The sequence below is a fragment of the Spinacia oleracea genome, chromosome 2, assembly GCF_020520425.1.
Source record: "Spinacia oleracea cultivar Varoflay chromosome 2, BTI_SOV_V1, whole genome shotgun sequence".
Classification (NCBI taxonomy): domain Eukaryota; kingdom Viridiplantae; phylum Streptophyta; class Magnoliopsida; order Caryophyllales; family Amaranthaceae; genus Spinacia; species Spinacia oleracea.
Window position 1 is genome coordinate 29,747,883 of NC_079488.1, and position 16,853 is coordinate 29,764,735.

Sequence of the window (16,853 nt, forward strand, 5' to 3'; positions counted from 1 at the left end):
CATTTCCTTACTAAAAATATATCTTTTGTAGCGATGAAATGAGAGGTTACATATCTAACAGCGGTGATCTGGGCGATGATATACTTGAGCAGCGGGGATATGGTAGTTTGAAATTTGCTACATAGAGGCAGCTATCGCAGTTAGCCAGGCATATTAAAGAGGTGAAATTGCTTGAGAGATGAATTAAGTTGGTATTTTGAGTTTTTTTAAATGAGCATTTATTACTATATACTAAAAGAGACACCGGGAATGACACGTGTCGATTCCTGGTGAAAAATTTTCCCGCCAAATTTTTTTTTTCCTGAAATTTATAATCTGTAGAATATTAAAGCAAATGTGCTGACTTATTCTTTTTCCTTGGTGAATACGTGGACTGTCAAAAATTTTGGTCATTTGACCCAAAACTGCCAACTGCCATATAATGGTTTACGAACTTAATAAGATTTGCTATTATTGCTGCAATATATATATACATAAATTTCTGATCAAGATTTTGCTACTATGTTTTTTTTCCTTAAATAAATAATATATTACTAAAAAAAAGCTTTGGCAGCCTGCTAGAATATATAACGCATATACTTGACCATTAATGATAATAAAACGGTTTCTTATAATATAAAGCCTTAAATTTTGGTCATAATTTCAGCAATCTTAGCAATTTTGGAGAATATAATAAAGCATTCTCTTACTTTCCTTAAAATGGTCTAATTAGATTGCTGAAATCCCTGTACGCCCTTACATAAATAGATTGCTTAACATAAATACAAATTCTAATATTTTCATACATAAATTTGGTCAGAATTTCAGAGATTTCAGCAATCTTTGGGTAATATATAAAGCAAGATTTCATCGTAAAAAAGCAAAGACGATAATAATATAATATAATATACAGTGCTGATATGGAAACTATACATTTCAAAAATTATATGCATGAAAAAAACACGGAGATCTTCAGATCTTGACAAATAAGGGCCGGAAATATGACACCTATTTATTTCAGCTGCATTCTTCAAATCAGCGCCTATAAAAAAATATTTGACATCTTTAGATTAGTAAATAAAATCTTTGAAAATATTCTATGCAGTTTAAAAACCCGTGCCATTGAACCATTAAAAACCCACGAGTTCACTTGAGCATATTAAACACATAAACATACGATAGCTTTCAAACACAACAATCAACAATGGCACAAGCTATCGCGATGATCAAGGACATAAATCCTACTGCGAAAAATTTGACACTACAAGTTAGAGTTGTTCGTTTATGGACAATGGCATCATTAAAAAATCCGGAGGATGTTTACTCTATTGACATGGTGTTGTTAGATGCAAAGGTAATCATTTTTATCTTATTTCAATTTTTATCGACAACTTTATTATCGTCTTCACATTACTAATTATTTATATATGTTTGTCATTTCTCATTTCATGTTAGGGTGATAAAATACAAGCGACTATCAAGAAATCTTTGTTGAAAACATTTCAACCTCTACTCAATGAGGGCGAAATATATACTATATCAAACTATCGTGTTGGAAAGAATAGTGGGGAATACAAGCCTACTGGTCACCCATACAAAATAAATTTTGTGCTTTTGACCCGTGTTAATGTTTTACATGCGGCAAATATTCCTACATATGGTTTTGATTTGGTGGCTTTTGATGCAATCATTTCAAATGGCCTAGATAGCACCTGTTTAGTGGGTATGATAAAGTTCTTTTCTTACGGAACATATGATATGAGTTATAGTATATAGATAGTTTGCTAACATAACATTATTTTTTCATTCAATAGATGTGATTGGATATCTTTCTGGAGTAACAAGTAGTGATGATTATATGAAGAATGGAATTTATACAAAGCAACTCACTATTCAGTTAGAGGATCTACAGTAAGTTAAATAAATGTTTTTCTATATAAATATTTTGAATTATGTATTATTAATATGTTCACGAGGAATTTCAGAAAAAATGTGATAAGTTGCACCTTGTGGAATCATTATGTTGATGAATAGAAAACTTGGTTGGCTGAGCACCCAAATTGTAAAGTTATACTTATAGTCCAGTTTGCGAAAATCAAGACTTGGCAAGGTATGGAATAAATTGATTGATGGTTATGAATAATTTTATAGTTATATAATATATCTATCTTATACATATAAAGGTACTAATGGATTATCAAGTTCAGTTTTTGCAACAAGACTCCATATCAATTCAAAGGTGGAGGAAATCAAGGCTTTTAAAAATAGGTATTTAAATGAGAAGGTCTATATACTTCATATTGTATGTATACGCAGAAATGTATTATAAGAGATTTATATTTCATGTTTAAATTCATAAAGTAAAAAGAATGATAACCGACATTTAAAAATATCGTTTGTCTTTTGTAGCTTTGGGAATGGAGGAAAGACTTCATCGGAAATGGTGACTCAACTAAGTAGTCATACCTCTTAGAAAAAAGAAACTGAATTCCTAAAAAAATATGAGAGAAAGCATGTAGATTAGGTACGTGAGACACAAAAGGCAAGTGATTAATCTCTAACCTTTTCTTATATAATAATGTTCTGTGTAATGTATTTAACATAATACAATATTTTTTTTTCTTAAAGGTATGTTATTGTGTGACACTAGCTGTGATCGACTCTATAGAAACTGAAAATGGGTGGTTCTACCTCGCATGTAAGAAATATTATAAAAAAGTTCAAGAGATGAATGATGATGCGGGGGTGACAAAGTTTTGGTGTGATAAGTGCAATACTAATGTTGAGCCTGTTCCAAGATTTAAAGTCCAAATTTGGGTTGTTGATGATTCTGGAAGTGCTTCATTTGTTTTATTTGATCGTGAAGTGGTACATATCTTGGGTAAATCTGCTTTATCCATAAGGGAATAACAGGAACAGGTAGTACACAATTCTATAATTTAATATTATCTTATTTGATGGTTTAAGTTTATATGTAACCATATTAATTGACACATATATTTGTTGATGGTGATGGCAGGAAGGCAATTCAAATTCATTTCCTAAAGATTTAGATGAACTTTTGGAAAGGAAGTATTTGTTTAAGATTAGGATTACAGATTATAATCTTAAGCAAAATTGTCCAATATTCACAGTCACGAAAATCTCTGATGATGAAAAACTCATAAAGTCCTTCCAAGATGCTAATACTCCTGAAAATGTAGTGTTAAGTTTTGTCGTAATCTATAGTATTATTTTGTATCCTTTACTAACCTTTTTTGGTGTTTTTTCATATATATAGCAGCTTGAGCGCGAGGAAATTGATGTTACTTCAAAGACTGTGAATGCCGGAGAGGTATTAATATTATTATCTTTTACCATTATCTAAGTTCACTTATAGATTTACATCTTAATTCTATGTTCTTCCAGGGCTAAGCACTAACATTTATTTCAATATTATTGCAGACCACTATCACCATACACAGTGAGGACATGGACGACAAATGTTCTAATAGTGTTATCACTCTAAACCAAAAAAGAAGTTCCAAAGATTTTGAAGACGATGGAAATCTTACATCTACTGAGCATTCTTCAAATAAGTACCAACGAATTATTTCGATTAAACAAGAAAAAGACACCGTGGATAACTAGAGTTATTATAGTTTACCTAGGCTTTTCGTTTTAATTATTTATTTCGGAACATTCCAATTATTATGCATTGCATTTATATGACGTGAGGGATGATATGTGAGTTATTTTTGCTTCCTTTAAGAGAATAGATTTAAATACATTTCCCAGTTTTCATTTTTCTAATTTGGTATATCTGCGTTTATCACTTGCCCACTGGTCACCAAATTCTAATTGCTCGTGAATGCAAAGGCACACTGGTATGCAGTTAAGCTACGTTAAGCCTAAATAAGACCTATAACAATCAAACAAGCATTAAATGTGCATAAATAGATTAGAATAAGTCATAGAAACTTAAAGTAAGCATATTAATCATATAATAAGTTTAAAATGAGTCCTTATGTTCTTAAGTTCAGAGTTGAGAGCGAAAATGTCATTTTAGCCTAAATATGACCTATAACGACCCAATGAGCCTTATAGGTGCATAAATAGATTGGAACGAGTCTTATGAAGTTAATATGTTTCTTGTTTTTGACAACTCTTTTCATTAATCAAGTTTCAGATATTATTTTCATTTTTGTCTTTTCTTCGTTTTATGCTTTTAGATTGTTTAATTATTGTTCTTCGTTATTCTTTAAACCCTAATTTGTCTTCTATTAATATCATGATGAATTATTCAATGTCTTTGATTTCTTTAAATATGTGTGAGTAGTCTAATTATATGGTTTTAAGGGATACATGAATACATGAAAGGGGTTGACTTTATTGCTTTCAATTATTGATTAATTTACTATTTCTCCTATTGCTTCTTTTGGATTCTTGTCAATCTTGTTTGGCGAGACTTTATTGATTAAGTGTTGCAATATTAGATTATAATCTCACCTCATGTAACATAATCTGGGTTTGTTACAGCTTAAGGCAGCTAGGGTGTAAGATGTAATACGGGATTGTATTAATTATTTACTTTTTCTCTCCATACGTCTCTACTATCTCTCCCTAAACAATTCTCTCTAAGCTGCAGTTCTGAAATCACCACTGTTGTTTTCAAGTTTTCAAACAGCATAATTCTTCAGTTTTCTACATTTATAAACTTTTAATAACATTACAGGTTATTGCATAAACTCTAAATTTGGTAAAGTTCAAACAATGAACTCCACATTAATATTTGGAAGGGAACATACCAAGAATTTTAAAATTGACAAACATGCATGACAAATAACCAAAACAGCAAAACACAAAGGGGTCATAAAATCAATCTGGTCAAGTATGTTCAGTGGTTCATCTAGATACTCGATAATTTAAGCCAATCAGTTTACCAGATTGTTTCTGGAGTGCTGGTTAATGGACGAGAAAGGTTCTCCATTTCTTCTTCCTTCTTGGCTAAAGCTGCTTTGAGGTTGGAAACCTAGCACAGAACAGAGTGATCACATGTTTCAACTGTCAGTTCAAACTTCAGAGACACTAAGTTAACTATAAGGAAGTCAACAACTGTAAATACCTGCTCTTTTAAGTCTTTTGTGTCTGCATTGTCTTGGTTTGCCCGAGCAGCACCAAGCTCCCCTGTAGATACACGCTAAGCAAATCCTAAAATTAATACGGAGTATATCTTTTGTAAATCAAAATGCTGAAAAAGTTATCTGGAACAACTCTGAGCAAATATTTAGAGATTGATGGACATGCTCACCAGTATTCGATGTTCCTGTGAGGAGGAAAACCCGTCAGACAGCAGCCCAAATTGTTGGCTATCCTAGTTGCATCTCATTATGGAAAATGCAAGTAACTGATGTGCAGATCAGTACATGCAGATCAGTAGCCAGCTTAGCTGCCACAACTTTCAGATTGGGACCTTGCGCCTGCTCACTCTACCATAAACAACATTGAGTTCAGGTATTGCTGCAGATCAATCCAGATCACTAGGGGCACAAGCAGCATCGAGAGTTGATGTAAGCTCCTTCATGCAGGGAGAAAAAAATAGAAGTCGGAACCAAACAAATTAAGAAGATATGTTGCAGAAATAAATCTAAGGCAGAAGTTATAGAAGATTCAAGAATTAAGAGATACGTATATGTACGGCATACCGTAGTGTCCAGAGCAGACTGTCATAATAAGAATCATCCACATTGGCATCAAACAGGATTCTACAGAATAACAGATATAACAGTGACCATTAAAACAAAGAATCGCCAAAATTGAAATTGCTAAACAAAAAAAGAAGTTTAAGAAGCCATTGACAACAGCAACAACTCTAGTTTATTCCAGATATAGGAAGGCCTGCTTTTTGTTTCCTTGTCTTTAAAATAAAATAAAACAGCAACAACTCAAGCATGTATACATTTATTCCATTGGCAGGATCTGTGCAGGCCAAGTAAATACAGTTTTACCTCTAACCAACTAACCCCAAAATGACACTAAATGTGCAGTATAATATATTATAATGATGCTACGTAATAATGACATGAGAAAATCTTATACCGAGTTACTGACTTACACCCCTGTACCATAAAACTCTGATAGGGGGTGGGGGGGAGATAAATTCTTTCAAAAGAAAAAAGGTACACTCAGACAATTCAGAAGATTGAACAAACAAGAGTCGGGAGAAGTACACCTGTACACAGCTAACTGGGCCAACCCTCATAGAGAAAAAAAACTCAAGAGATAAAAAATTAGATGTTAAATAATGAATAATGTAAAGATTATTGTAAAGAGTCCTGTTTCTCTTAGTCATGCTTGCTAGAAGTGCAATGCATGATGCTATGAATTTGGTATGAAATAGGATACAATGATATCCCTCAAAGATACATGTATAATATGGAAACAATGATCAACAAGACCTTACTATTGTTGACCATGCTACAAATTATTAATAATATTATTCTCCATCACCAGGGACTTAGCTAGAGAAAACACGATTAAATAAACCATTAATTTAATAGTATAAATCACATATTTACCTTCTTCGACCAACTGATAAGGCATAAATACAAATCTCTCTCCGGTTCTTCAAATATTGGCCTGCAAAATATCAAAAAAAGCTAAAAGTTCCTGACTGTCTAACATTTTAGAAATTGTTTTGCCCTTAGACTATTCTTATCTATTCAATTCTGCAAGTTGACAGTAGCAGCTCAATACTTGTGCAGAAACACTTGAGAAAAACATCAAATAACTTAACATAACTTTAATAGCCTGGTCAATATCTGGAATTGTGTCACTTAAAGTATGTCACTTTCTAGGAATTAGTAGACAATATGTTTATTTAACCTTGCAGTGTTAGGTCCTCAGACATGGATGATTCTCAGGAATTTCCAAGAAATCCAAGCAAACATATGTACATCTAAAAATATAGATACTTATTCTGATTTTACTATTAAGAACTAAGTGAAAGAATAGAATTTGACAGCCAAATTCACAATTTTTGTCAGACATAAGAACTAAGCCTTCCAAGACATGATTTTGAATAAGGAAGACCATTTAATTATTAAATAAAGTTCTATGGTTCTACCTCTTAATATCCCACCAGCCTTGTTATTTCTTTGTCTTTCCACCAAATATGCTACAGGTGAGGATGAAGTTACCTATTTACAAGCTGTATGGTGCACCCATATATTAGTGAAGAGCCACACGAAAACAATCTCATTTGTAGAAATTACATTGAAATAAATACATAACTAACCTCTTCAAACTTCTTTGAACGCTTTTTCATGGACTCGGACCATTTTAAACTGGTTCAAGAGAGACTTACGACCTTTGATCTTCTTAAAGAAAAACCACGACCCGACCATTTCTGTCAGATAATTTCTGTCAGACCATTGCACCAACAAGCAAATATATTGACATCAAACTCAATTGATATAGCATATGTTTTCTGCCAGACAAACCTCCAATAAGTAGCTCTTTTCCAAGGCAACAAGTGGCAAAGTAGTCTCCTTGATCTCAATACATCAACACCTTTACCACAGGACTTGGAATCACCGAACTTCCAAAAAAGCGAAAATTTTGGAGATTTAACTGCAAATAATAGGAACATATACTATGAACTCTTTTCCATTTAGTGGTCGAATATTACTACTTTGTTGTGTTCTTTTCAAAACCAATCCCATTTAAATCAAGTACAACAACACTTTAGCATCCAAAGAACGTTCGAAAGTATTGCAAGTTTCTTATAGAATTCAACATCAAAAAATTAAAAACAGAAGCTAAAACCAAATGAATAATTATGAGTTGTCAAAAATCATTACAAACAGAAACTATTATCTTGCAATCCAGTACGCAGTTAATGAACTGTAGTAGTAAAGGAGGAGGCAGCTAGGTAATAATATACCTTTATTTAATAGGCTTTTGGTAAAACTTCTACCAGAGGAAACATGAAGGGCCCTTTGAGAAATTAACTATTGATCAACTATTTCGGGATCTTACAACTAACCCAGTCAAACAAGATCATGATTTGCAACATAATCCGCAGCTTGATTTACTCACAAACTTGTTGCTCATGGATTAAACAAAACCCACCCCACATGCCAAATCAGTATAATCAACCAAATCAATTACTTTAAATTTGCAACAAAGTAGAAGAAATTAACAAATTAACTGCAAAGATAAACGAATTGAACAAATTGCCACACAAAAAAAAAATGAACAAACCCTAATTCTGAAAAAAAAATCAAGAGGGATAGGGGACCAAGTTACTTGTTGCGGCAAGGATTGACGGAGAACAGGGTTCACGAACCGGCCGAGCAAAGTAGCTTAGTTTTTCGAGCAGGAAATGACTTCACCGGTGGTTTTTCGAGCAGGGAATAACTTCTGCGGTGGTTTATCGAGCAGGGAACCACTGGTGAGGAGGCGAGGAAATAGACCCTTGCTGGAGTACCACCGACAAGGGGCAAGACCCAGCGGCGATGACAACTGGCGAGAATCACCGGCGACGGGCGAGACGCAGGGAAAGTTGAGGGAAGAAGAAGGGAGTACTGAGCGCGGGATATGTATTTCAAAATTGGTTTTGAGGTTTGAGATGAAATGTTTGGTCTGAATCAACGTTGCAGCGAAAAAAATTACAACATGTTATTGCAGGGGGCTTTTACCATGTACGCTGCAAAATAAAAGGGCTATTGCAGGGGGCTTTTACTATGTACGCTGCAAAAAACTCTTTTGTAGGGGGCAATTAATTTGTACGCTGCAACAACCCTTTAAAGGGTTTGACCCGCGTTGACCTACTAGTTGTTGAAGCGTATTAACACATGTACGCTGCAACAAGGGGGCTGCAACAGGGGTTTTTTGTACTAGTGAACCTTTATAATATTTATCCAATTACTGAAGAGTTCATCTGACGTTCATTGGAATAAGTACTTGGTTGCATTTATTTGCACAAAATTAACACACAAAAGAACATATTTTCCAGTAACCGCATGATGTCCAAGAATATTAACTTTATTAATGATACCCATTATAGAATTAAACTACTATTGCATGCATTTTCAGAATACAAGATGGTACTATTTTAAGTTTTCCCCTACACCTCAAGAAAGGGGTTTAAGAGGATAAAAAGGTACCTGAGTATCAGGGGCATTATCATCAATGAAGGGTGCTGCAAGGCTGATAAATGACGCCTCACCTACACCAACAAGCCTGAGAAAGAAAGAAAATCCTATAAGTTAGATCAGAAAAATATGCACAACAGTGACATTTCTGATCAAGATTTTGCTATTATGTTTTTTTTCCTTAAATAAATAATCTATTACTAAAAAAATCTTTGGCAGCCTGCCAGAATATATAACGCATATACTTGACCATTAATGATAATAAAACGGTTTCCTATAATATAAGGCCTTAAATTTTGGTCATAATTTCAGCAATCTTAGCCATTTTGGAGAACATAATAAAGCATTATCTGACTTTCCTTAAAATGGTCTAATTAGATTGCTGAAATCCCTGTACGACCTTACATAAATAGATTGCTTAACATAAATACACTTTCTAATATTTTCTTACATAAATTTGGTCAGAATTTCAGAGATTTCAACAATCTTTGGGTAATATATAAAGCAAGATTTCATCGTAAAAAAGCAAAGACGATAATAATATAATATAATAAACAGTGGTGTTATATGGAAACTATACATTTCAAAAATTATATGCATAAAAAAAAACACGGAGATCTTCAGATCTTGACAAATAAGGGCCGGAAATATGACATCTATTTATTTCAGCTGCATTCTTCAAATCAGCGCCTATATAAAAAATATTTGACATCTTTAGATTAGTAAATAAAATCTTTGAAAATATTCTATGCAGTATAAAAACCTGTGCCAATGAACCATTAAAAACCCACGAGTTCACTTGAGCATATTAAACACATAAACATACGATAGTTTCAAACACAACAATCAACAATGGCACAAGCTATCGCGATGATCAAGGACATAAATCCTACTGCGGAAAATTTGACACTACAAGTTAGAGTTGTTCTTTTATGGAAAATGGCGTCATTCAAAAATCTGGAGGATGTTTACTCTATTGACATGGTGTTGTTAGATGCAAAGTTAATCATTTTAATCTTATTTCAATTTTTATCGACAACTTTATTATCGTCTTCACATTACTAATTATTTAATTATGTTTGTCATTTCTCATTTCTCCCTCTACTCAATGAGGGCGAAATATATACTATATCAAACTATCATGTTGGAAATAGTAGTGGGGAATACAAGCCTACAGGTCACCCATACAAAATAAATTTTGTGATTTTGACCCGTGTTAATATCTTACATGCGGCAAATATTCCTACATATGGTTTTGATTTGGTGCCTTTTTATGCAATCATTTCAAATGGCCTAGATAGCACCTGTTTAGTGGGTATGATAAAGTTCTTTTCTTACGGAACATATGATATGAGTTATAGTATATAGATAGTTTGCTAATATAAAATTATATTTTCATTCAATAGATGTGATTGGATATCTTTGTGGAGTAACAAGTAGTGATGATTATATGAGGAATGGAATTTATACAAAGCAACTCACTATTCAGTTAGAGGATCTACAACAAGTTAAATAAATGTTCTTCTATATAAAGATTTTGAATTGTGTATTATTAATATGTTCACGGGGAATTTCAGAAAAAATGTGATAAGTTGCACTTTGTGGAATCATTGTGCTGATGAATTGAAAACTTGGTTGGCTGAGCACCCAAATTGTCAAGTTATACTTATAGTCCAGTTTGCGAAAATCAAGACTTGGCAAGGTATGGAATAAATTGATTGATGGTTATGAATAATTTTATAGTTATATAATATATCTATCTTATACATATAAAGGTATTAATGGATTATCAAGTTCACTTTTTGCAACAAGACTCCATATCAATTCAAATGTGGAGGAAATCAACGCTTTTAAAAATAGGTATGTAAATGAGAAGGTCTATATACTTTATATTGTATATATAAATGTCGCTCTTAGCTTAGGATTTTAGTTCATTTTATTAGCATTTTATTATTATTTTCGCTTAGTTTTATCGTTTTTAGTTCGTTTGTTGCATTTTTGCATTTATCGTTACATTTTCTCGTCTTGCGTATATTCTAGCTGTTTTTGTTCTAATTATGTCTTTTATGCTCAATTTGATAGCGTGGGGTCATTTGGAGTGTTAACGTGCTAAATAATGCGACTTTTGGCTTAGACGATGATTTAAATGGCTTTATGATTTGCGAAAATGTCAAACGAATTAAATATGTAATTTTTCAATTCAACAATGCGTTTTCCGATTTTAATAATGTGCTATACGATTTTCTAGCGTGCTAGACGATTTTAGAATATATTTTACGATTTTATTGATATGCTATACGATTTTGTTCTTTGTGCAGCGACGAAGCAAGGCATGAGCATATGAGCAGCCAACAACACACGCCAAGCAGCATCAGTCGCAGCACAGCACAGAGTAGCGCGCAGAACAGCCCGCAATCTGTGCGGGCGGACGAGCTACCAGTGCGGGCGCACCAGCTATCAGTGCGGGCGCACCACCTCTCTGTGCGAGCGCACGAAATGCCAAAAATAGATCAGGAACTCTACAGCTTTTGGTGCGAACGCATGGTGCAGCTGTGCGGTCGCACGGTTCTGGTGCGGGCGCACAGACCCTCTCGTGCAGTCGCACGGCTTCGCGTGGCTATAAATACGAGAAATCGCAGCATTTGTAATTAGGCTTTCATTACGTAATTTTCATTTCTCTTAGGCTTAGCTTAGAATTCTCTCTCTAGAATTAGTTTAGGGCTTAGATTAAAGATTAGGATTAAGGATTCTTAGCCTCAAATTCTTGATTCTAAATTCAATTCAATCATCAATTTTCAGATTTCTTTTCTCTTTGCTTTGAGTTTTGTTCTTCATTTTGTGCTTCAAGTTTGATGCAATTTCTTCATTACAAGGTATAATTCTAATTCTTCTTTTGATTTTGTTCTTTAATTTTTTGATTACTTTGTTAATTTCATTCTTGCTTTGATTTCATGCTTGAATTCTAGAATTAGTTTCTCATTTTGATTGTTCTTAGTTTTTCCCCAATTTTTGTGGTTTGAATTTTCTGAATTTTATTGTTTCAATTAGCTTCATTAATTCAATTAGTTTCATGATTAGGATTAATGTTAGTCTATGTTAATCATGTTAATTGAGTAGTTTAGTCTAGAGGTTAGGGATGAAGCCTTGGCATTGAATTTGGGGAATTTTAGGGAAAATTCATGATTAATGTTGTGATTAAATGTGATTTAGTGATAGGACATCCATGACTAATTGAGTAGTAGTCGCGAATGCTATTTGATTGGATTAGATTGGAATGTATGATTAGGTTTGGCAAGACATTGTCAGCCTAATTCGTGCAAGTGAATGATTAGGCGAAAGCTCTTCCATAGGCTAGGTTGCTTCGCGTGCTCCATCCGAGAGGTGGCGAGCACGTCATTTGGTTTCATTCCCCTATGTGCTAGCTATGTCGTTGCATATTCATGAATGTCTTGACCTTGTTGTTACTTTGATTCGATTTCCATTGCCGACTCCCGAATCCTCTAGAATCTCTTTATTTGTTTGCTTTTCGTGTTTTTAGATTAAAACTCAAACTCAAATTTGATTCGAACTAGCTTGTGAACGCATAGATTGATAAGTCAAACATATCCATTCCTATGGGACGATCCCTATGCTTGCCACTATAGTCAATATAGCCTGTAGTTTAGGTGTTTATAAATTTTGTTTGATTAGGTTGTTTTCTATCAACGACGGAAAATACACCTATCAGCATACGCAGAAATGTATTATAAGAGATATATATTTCATGTTTAAATTCATAAAGTAAAAAGAATGATAACCGATATTTAAAAATTTCGTTTGTCTTTTGTAGCTTTGGGAATGGAGGAAAGACTTCATCAGAAATGGTGACTCAACTAAGTAGTCATACCTCTCAAAAAAATGAAACTGAATTCCTAAAAAAATATGAGAGTAAGCATGTTAATGAGATACGTGAGACACAAGAGGCAAGTGATTAATCTCTAACCTTTTCTTATATAATAATGTTCTGTGTAATGTATTTAACATAATACAATATATTTTTTCTTAAAGGTATGTTATTGTGTGACACTAGCTGTGATCGACTCTATAGACTCTGAAAATGGGTGGTTCTACCTCGCATGTAAGAAAGATTATAAAAAAGTTCAAGAGATGAATGATGATGCGGGGTTGACAAAGTTTTGGTGTGATATGTGCAATACTAATGTTGAGCCTTTTCCAACAAATTCGGGTTGTTGATGATTCTGGAAGTGCATCATTTGTTTTATTTGATCGTGACGTGGTGCATATCTTGGGTAAATCTGCGTTATCCATAAGGGAATATCAGGCACAGGTAGTACACAATTCTATAATTTAATATTGTCCTATTTGATGGTTTAAGTTTGTATGTAACCATGTTAGTTGACACATATATTTGTTGATGGTGATGGCAGAAAGGCAATTCAGATTCATTTCCTAAAGATTTAGATGAACTTTTGGAAAGGAAGTATTTGTTTAAGATTAGGATTACAGATTATAATCTTAAGCAAAATTGTCCAATATTCACAGTCACGAAAATCTCTGATAATGAAAACCTCATAAAGTCCTTCCAAGATGCTAATACTCCTGAAAAGGTAGTGTTAAGTTTTGTCGTAATCTATAGTATTATTTTGTATCCTTTACTAACCTTTTTTGGTGCTTTTTCATATATATAGCAGCTTGAGCACCAGGAAATTGATGTTACTTCAAAGACTTTGAATGCCGGAGAGGTATTAATATTATTATCTTTTACCATTATCTAAGTTCACTTATAGATTTACATCTTAATACTATGTTCTTCCAGGCCTAAGCACTAACATTTATTTCAATATTATTGCAGAACACTATCACCATACACAGTGAGGACATGGACGACAACTGGTCCAATAGTTGTATCACTCCAAACCAAAAAAGAAGTTCCAAAGATTTTGAAGACGATGGGAATCATACATCTACTGAGCATTCTTCAAATAAGTACCAGCGAATTATTTCGATTAAACAAGAAAAAGACACCGCGGATAACTAGAGTCATTATAGTTTACCTAGGCTTTTTGTTTTAATTATTTATACTGAAGAGTTCATCTGACGTTCATTGGAATAACTACTTGGTTGCATTTATTTGCACAAAATTAACACAGAAAAGAATATATTTTCCAGTAACCGCAAGATGTCCAGGAATATTAACTTTATTAATGATACCCATTATAGAATTAAACTACTATTGCATGCATTTTTAGAATACAAGATGGTACTATTTTAAGTTGTCCCCTACACCTCAAGAAAGGGGTTTAAGAGAATAAAAAGGTACCTGAGTATCAGGGGAATTATCATCAATGAAGGGTGCTGCAAGGTTGATAAATGACGCCTCACCTACACCAACAAGCCTGAGAAAGAAAGAAAGAAAATCCTATGAGTAAGATCAGAAAAATATGCACAACAGTGACATTTCTGATCAAGATTTTGCTATTATGTTTTTTTTCCTTAAATAAATAATCTATTACTAAAAAAATCTTTGGCAGCCTGCTAGAATATATAACGCATATACTTGACCATTAATAAAAATAAAACGGTTTCCTATAATATAAGGCCTTAAATTTTGGTCATAATTTCAGCAATCTTAGCCATTTTGGAGAACATAATAAAGCATTATCTTACTTTCCTTAAAATGGTCTAATTAGATTGTTGAAATCCCTGTACGACCTTACATAAATAGATTGCTTAATATAAATACACTTTCTAATATTTTCTTACATAAATTTGGTTAGAATTTTAGAGATTTCCGCAATCTTTGGGTAATATATAAAGCAAGATTTCATCGTAAAAAAGCAAAGACGATAATAATATAATAATAATATACAGTGCTGATATGGAAACTATACATTTCAAAAATTATATGCATAAAAAAAACACAGAGATCTTCAAATCTTGACAAATAAGGGCCGGAAATATGACATCTATTTATTTCAGCTGCATTCTTCAAATCAGCGCCTATAAAAAAAATAATTGACATCTTTAGATTAGTAAATAAAATCTTTGAAAATATTCTATGCAGTATAAAAACCCGTGCCAATGAACCATTAAAAACCCACGAGCTCACTTGAGCATATTAAACACATAAACATACGATAACTTTCAAACACACCAATCAATAATGGCACAAGCTATCGCGATGATCAAGGACATAAATCCTACTGCGAAAAATTTGACACTACAAGTTAGAGTTGTTCGTTTATGGACAATGGCGTCATTCAAAAATTCGGAGGATGTTTACTCTATTGACATGGTGTTGTTAAATGCAAAGTTAATCATTTTAATCTTATTTCAATTTTTATCGACAACTTTATTATCGTCTTCACATTATTAATTATTTAATTATGTTTGTCATTTCTCATTTCATGTTAGGGTGATAAAATACAAGCGACTATCAAGAAATCTTTGTTGAGAACATTTCAGCCTCTACTCAAGGAGGGGGAAATATATACTATATCAAACTATCGTGTTGGAAAGAATAGTGGGGAATACAAGCCTACTGGTCACCCATACAAAATAAATTTTGTGATTTTGACCCGTGTTAACGTCTTACATGCGGCAAATATTCCTACATATGGTTTTGATTTGGTGCCTTTTGATGCAATCATTCCAAATGGCCTAGATAGCACCTGTTTAGTGGGTATGATAAAGTTCTTTTCTTATGAAACATATGATATGAGTTATAGTATATAGATAGTTTGCTAATATAACATTATATTTTCATTCAATAGATGTGATTGGATATCTTTCTGGAGTAACAAGTAGTGATGATTATATGAGGAATGGAATTTATACAAAGCAACTCACTATTCAGTTAGAGGATCTACAACAAGTTAAATAAGTGTTTTTCTATATAAAGATTTTGAATTATGTATTATTAATATATTCACGGGGAATTTTAGAAAAATGTGATAAGTTGCACTTTGTGGAATCATTATGCTGATGAATTGAAAACTTGGTTGGCTGAGCACCTAAATTTTCAAGTTATACTTATAGTCCAGTTTGCGAAAATCAAGACTTGGCAAGGTATGGAATAAATTGATTGATGGTTTATGAATAATTTTATAGTTATATAATATATCTATCTTATACATATAAAGGTACTAATGGATTATCAAGTTCAGTTTTTGCAACAAGACTCCATACCAATTCAAATGTGGAGGAAATCAACGCTTTTAAAAATAGGTATGTAAATGAGAAGGTCTATATATACTTCATATTGTATGTATACGTTGAAATGTATTATAAGAGATATATATTTCATGTTTAAATTCATAAAGTAAAAAGAATGATAACCGATATTTAAATATATCGTTTGTCTTTTGTAGCTTTGGGAAAGGAGGAAAGACTTCATCAGAAATGGTGACTCAGCTAAGTAGTCATACCTCTCAGAAAAATGAAACTGAATTCCTAAAAAAATCTGAGAGAAAGCATGTTGATAAGATACGTGAGACACAAGAGGCACGTGATTAATCTCTAACCTTTTCTTATATAATAATGTTCTGTGTAATGTATTTAACATAATACAATATATCTTTTTCTTAAAGGTATGTTATTGTGTGACACTAGCTGTGATCCACTCTATAGAAACTTAAAATGGGTGGTTCTACCTCGCATGTAAGAAAGATTATAAAAAAGTTCAAGAGATGAATGATGATGCGGGGGTGACAAATTTTTGGTGTGATAAGTGCAATA

The 16,853-nt window shown here is 32.9% G+C and overlaps 2 protein-coding genes and 2 long non-coding RNA genes across 6 annotated transcripts; 2 read left to right on the forward strand and 2 right to left on the reverse strand.

Moving 5' to 3' along the window:
- Positions 1-821: 821 nt before the first annotated feature.
- Positions 822-5,712, reverse strand: LOC130466854 (uncharacterized). Of its 2 annotated transcripts, none has more exons than XR_008926998.1 (4): positions 5,270-5,601; positions 5,084-5,158; positions 4,902-4,990; positions 822-1,021 (listed from the first exon to the last, which is right to left on the reverse strand). It is a non-coding gene; the product is annotated as an uncharacterized lncRNA (long non-coding RNA). The 2 variants fall into 2 exon arrangements; XR_008926997.1 differs by lacking the exon at positions 822-1,021 and adding an exon at positions 5,664-5,712 and having other exon boundaries at positions 4,802-4,990; positions 5,270-5,536.
- A 905-nt stretch (positions 5,713-6,617) lies between these two features.
- Positions 6,618-8,538, reverse strand: LOC130466855 (uncharacterized). 2 transcript variants are annotated; one of them, XR_008926999.1, is made up of 5 exons: positions 8,269-8,538; positions 7,461-7,590; positions 7,256-7,366; positions 7,085-7,168; positions 6,627-6,686 (listed from the first exon to the last, which is right to left on the reverse strand). It is a non-coding gene; the product is annotated as an uncharacterized lncRNA (long non-coding RNA). The 2 variants fall into 2 exon arrangements; XR_008927000.1 differs by lacking the exons at positions 7,085-7,168; positions 7,256-7,366 and having other exon boundaries at positions 6,618-6,686.
- A 1,430-nt stretch (positions 8,539-9,968) lies between these two features.
- Positions 9,969-14,154, forward strand: LOC130467305 (uncharacterized). The gene is made up of 7 exons (XM_056835780.1): positions 9,969-10,117; positions 12,946-13,078; positions 13,164-13,279; positions 13,323-13,443; positions 13,544-13,723; positions 13,805-13,858; positions 13,969-14,154. Exons 1-7 carry the CDS (start codon positions 9,969-9,971, stop codon positions 14,152-14,154), a joined length of 939 nt encoding a protein of 312 aa, XP_056691758.1.
- Positions 14,155-15,279: 1,125 nt separating this feature from the next.
- LOC130467306 (replication factor A protein 1-like) lies at positions 15,280-16,631 on the forward strand. The gene is made up of 4 exons (XM_056835781.1): positions 15,280-15,411; positions 15,531-15,798; positions 15,890-15,971; positions 16,487-16,631. The coding sequence occupies exons 1-4, from the start codon at positions 15,280-15,282 to the stop codon at positions 16,629-16,631; spliced, it is 627 nt and encodes a 208-aa protein (XP_056691759.1).
- The last annotated feature ends 222 nt before the right edge of the window (positions 16,632-16,853 follow it).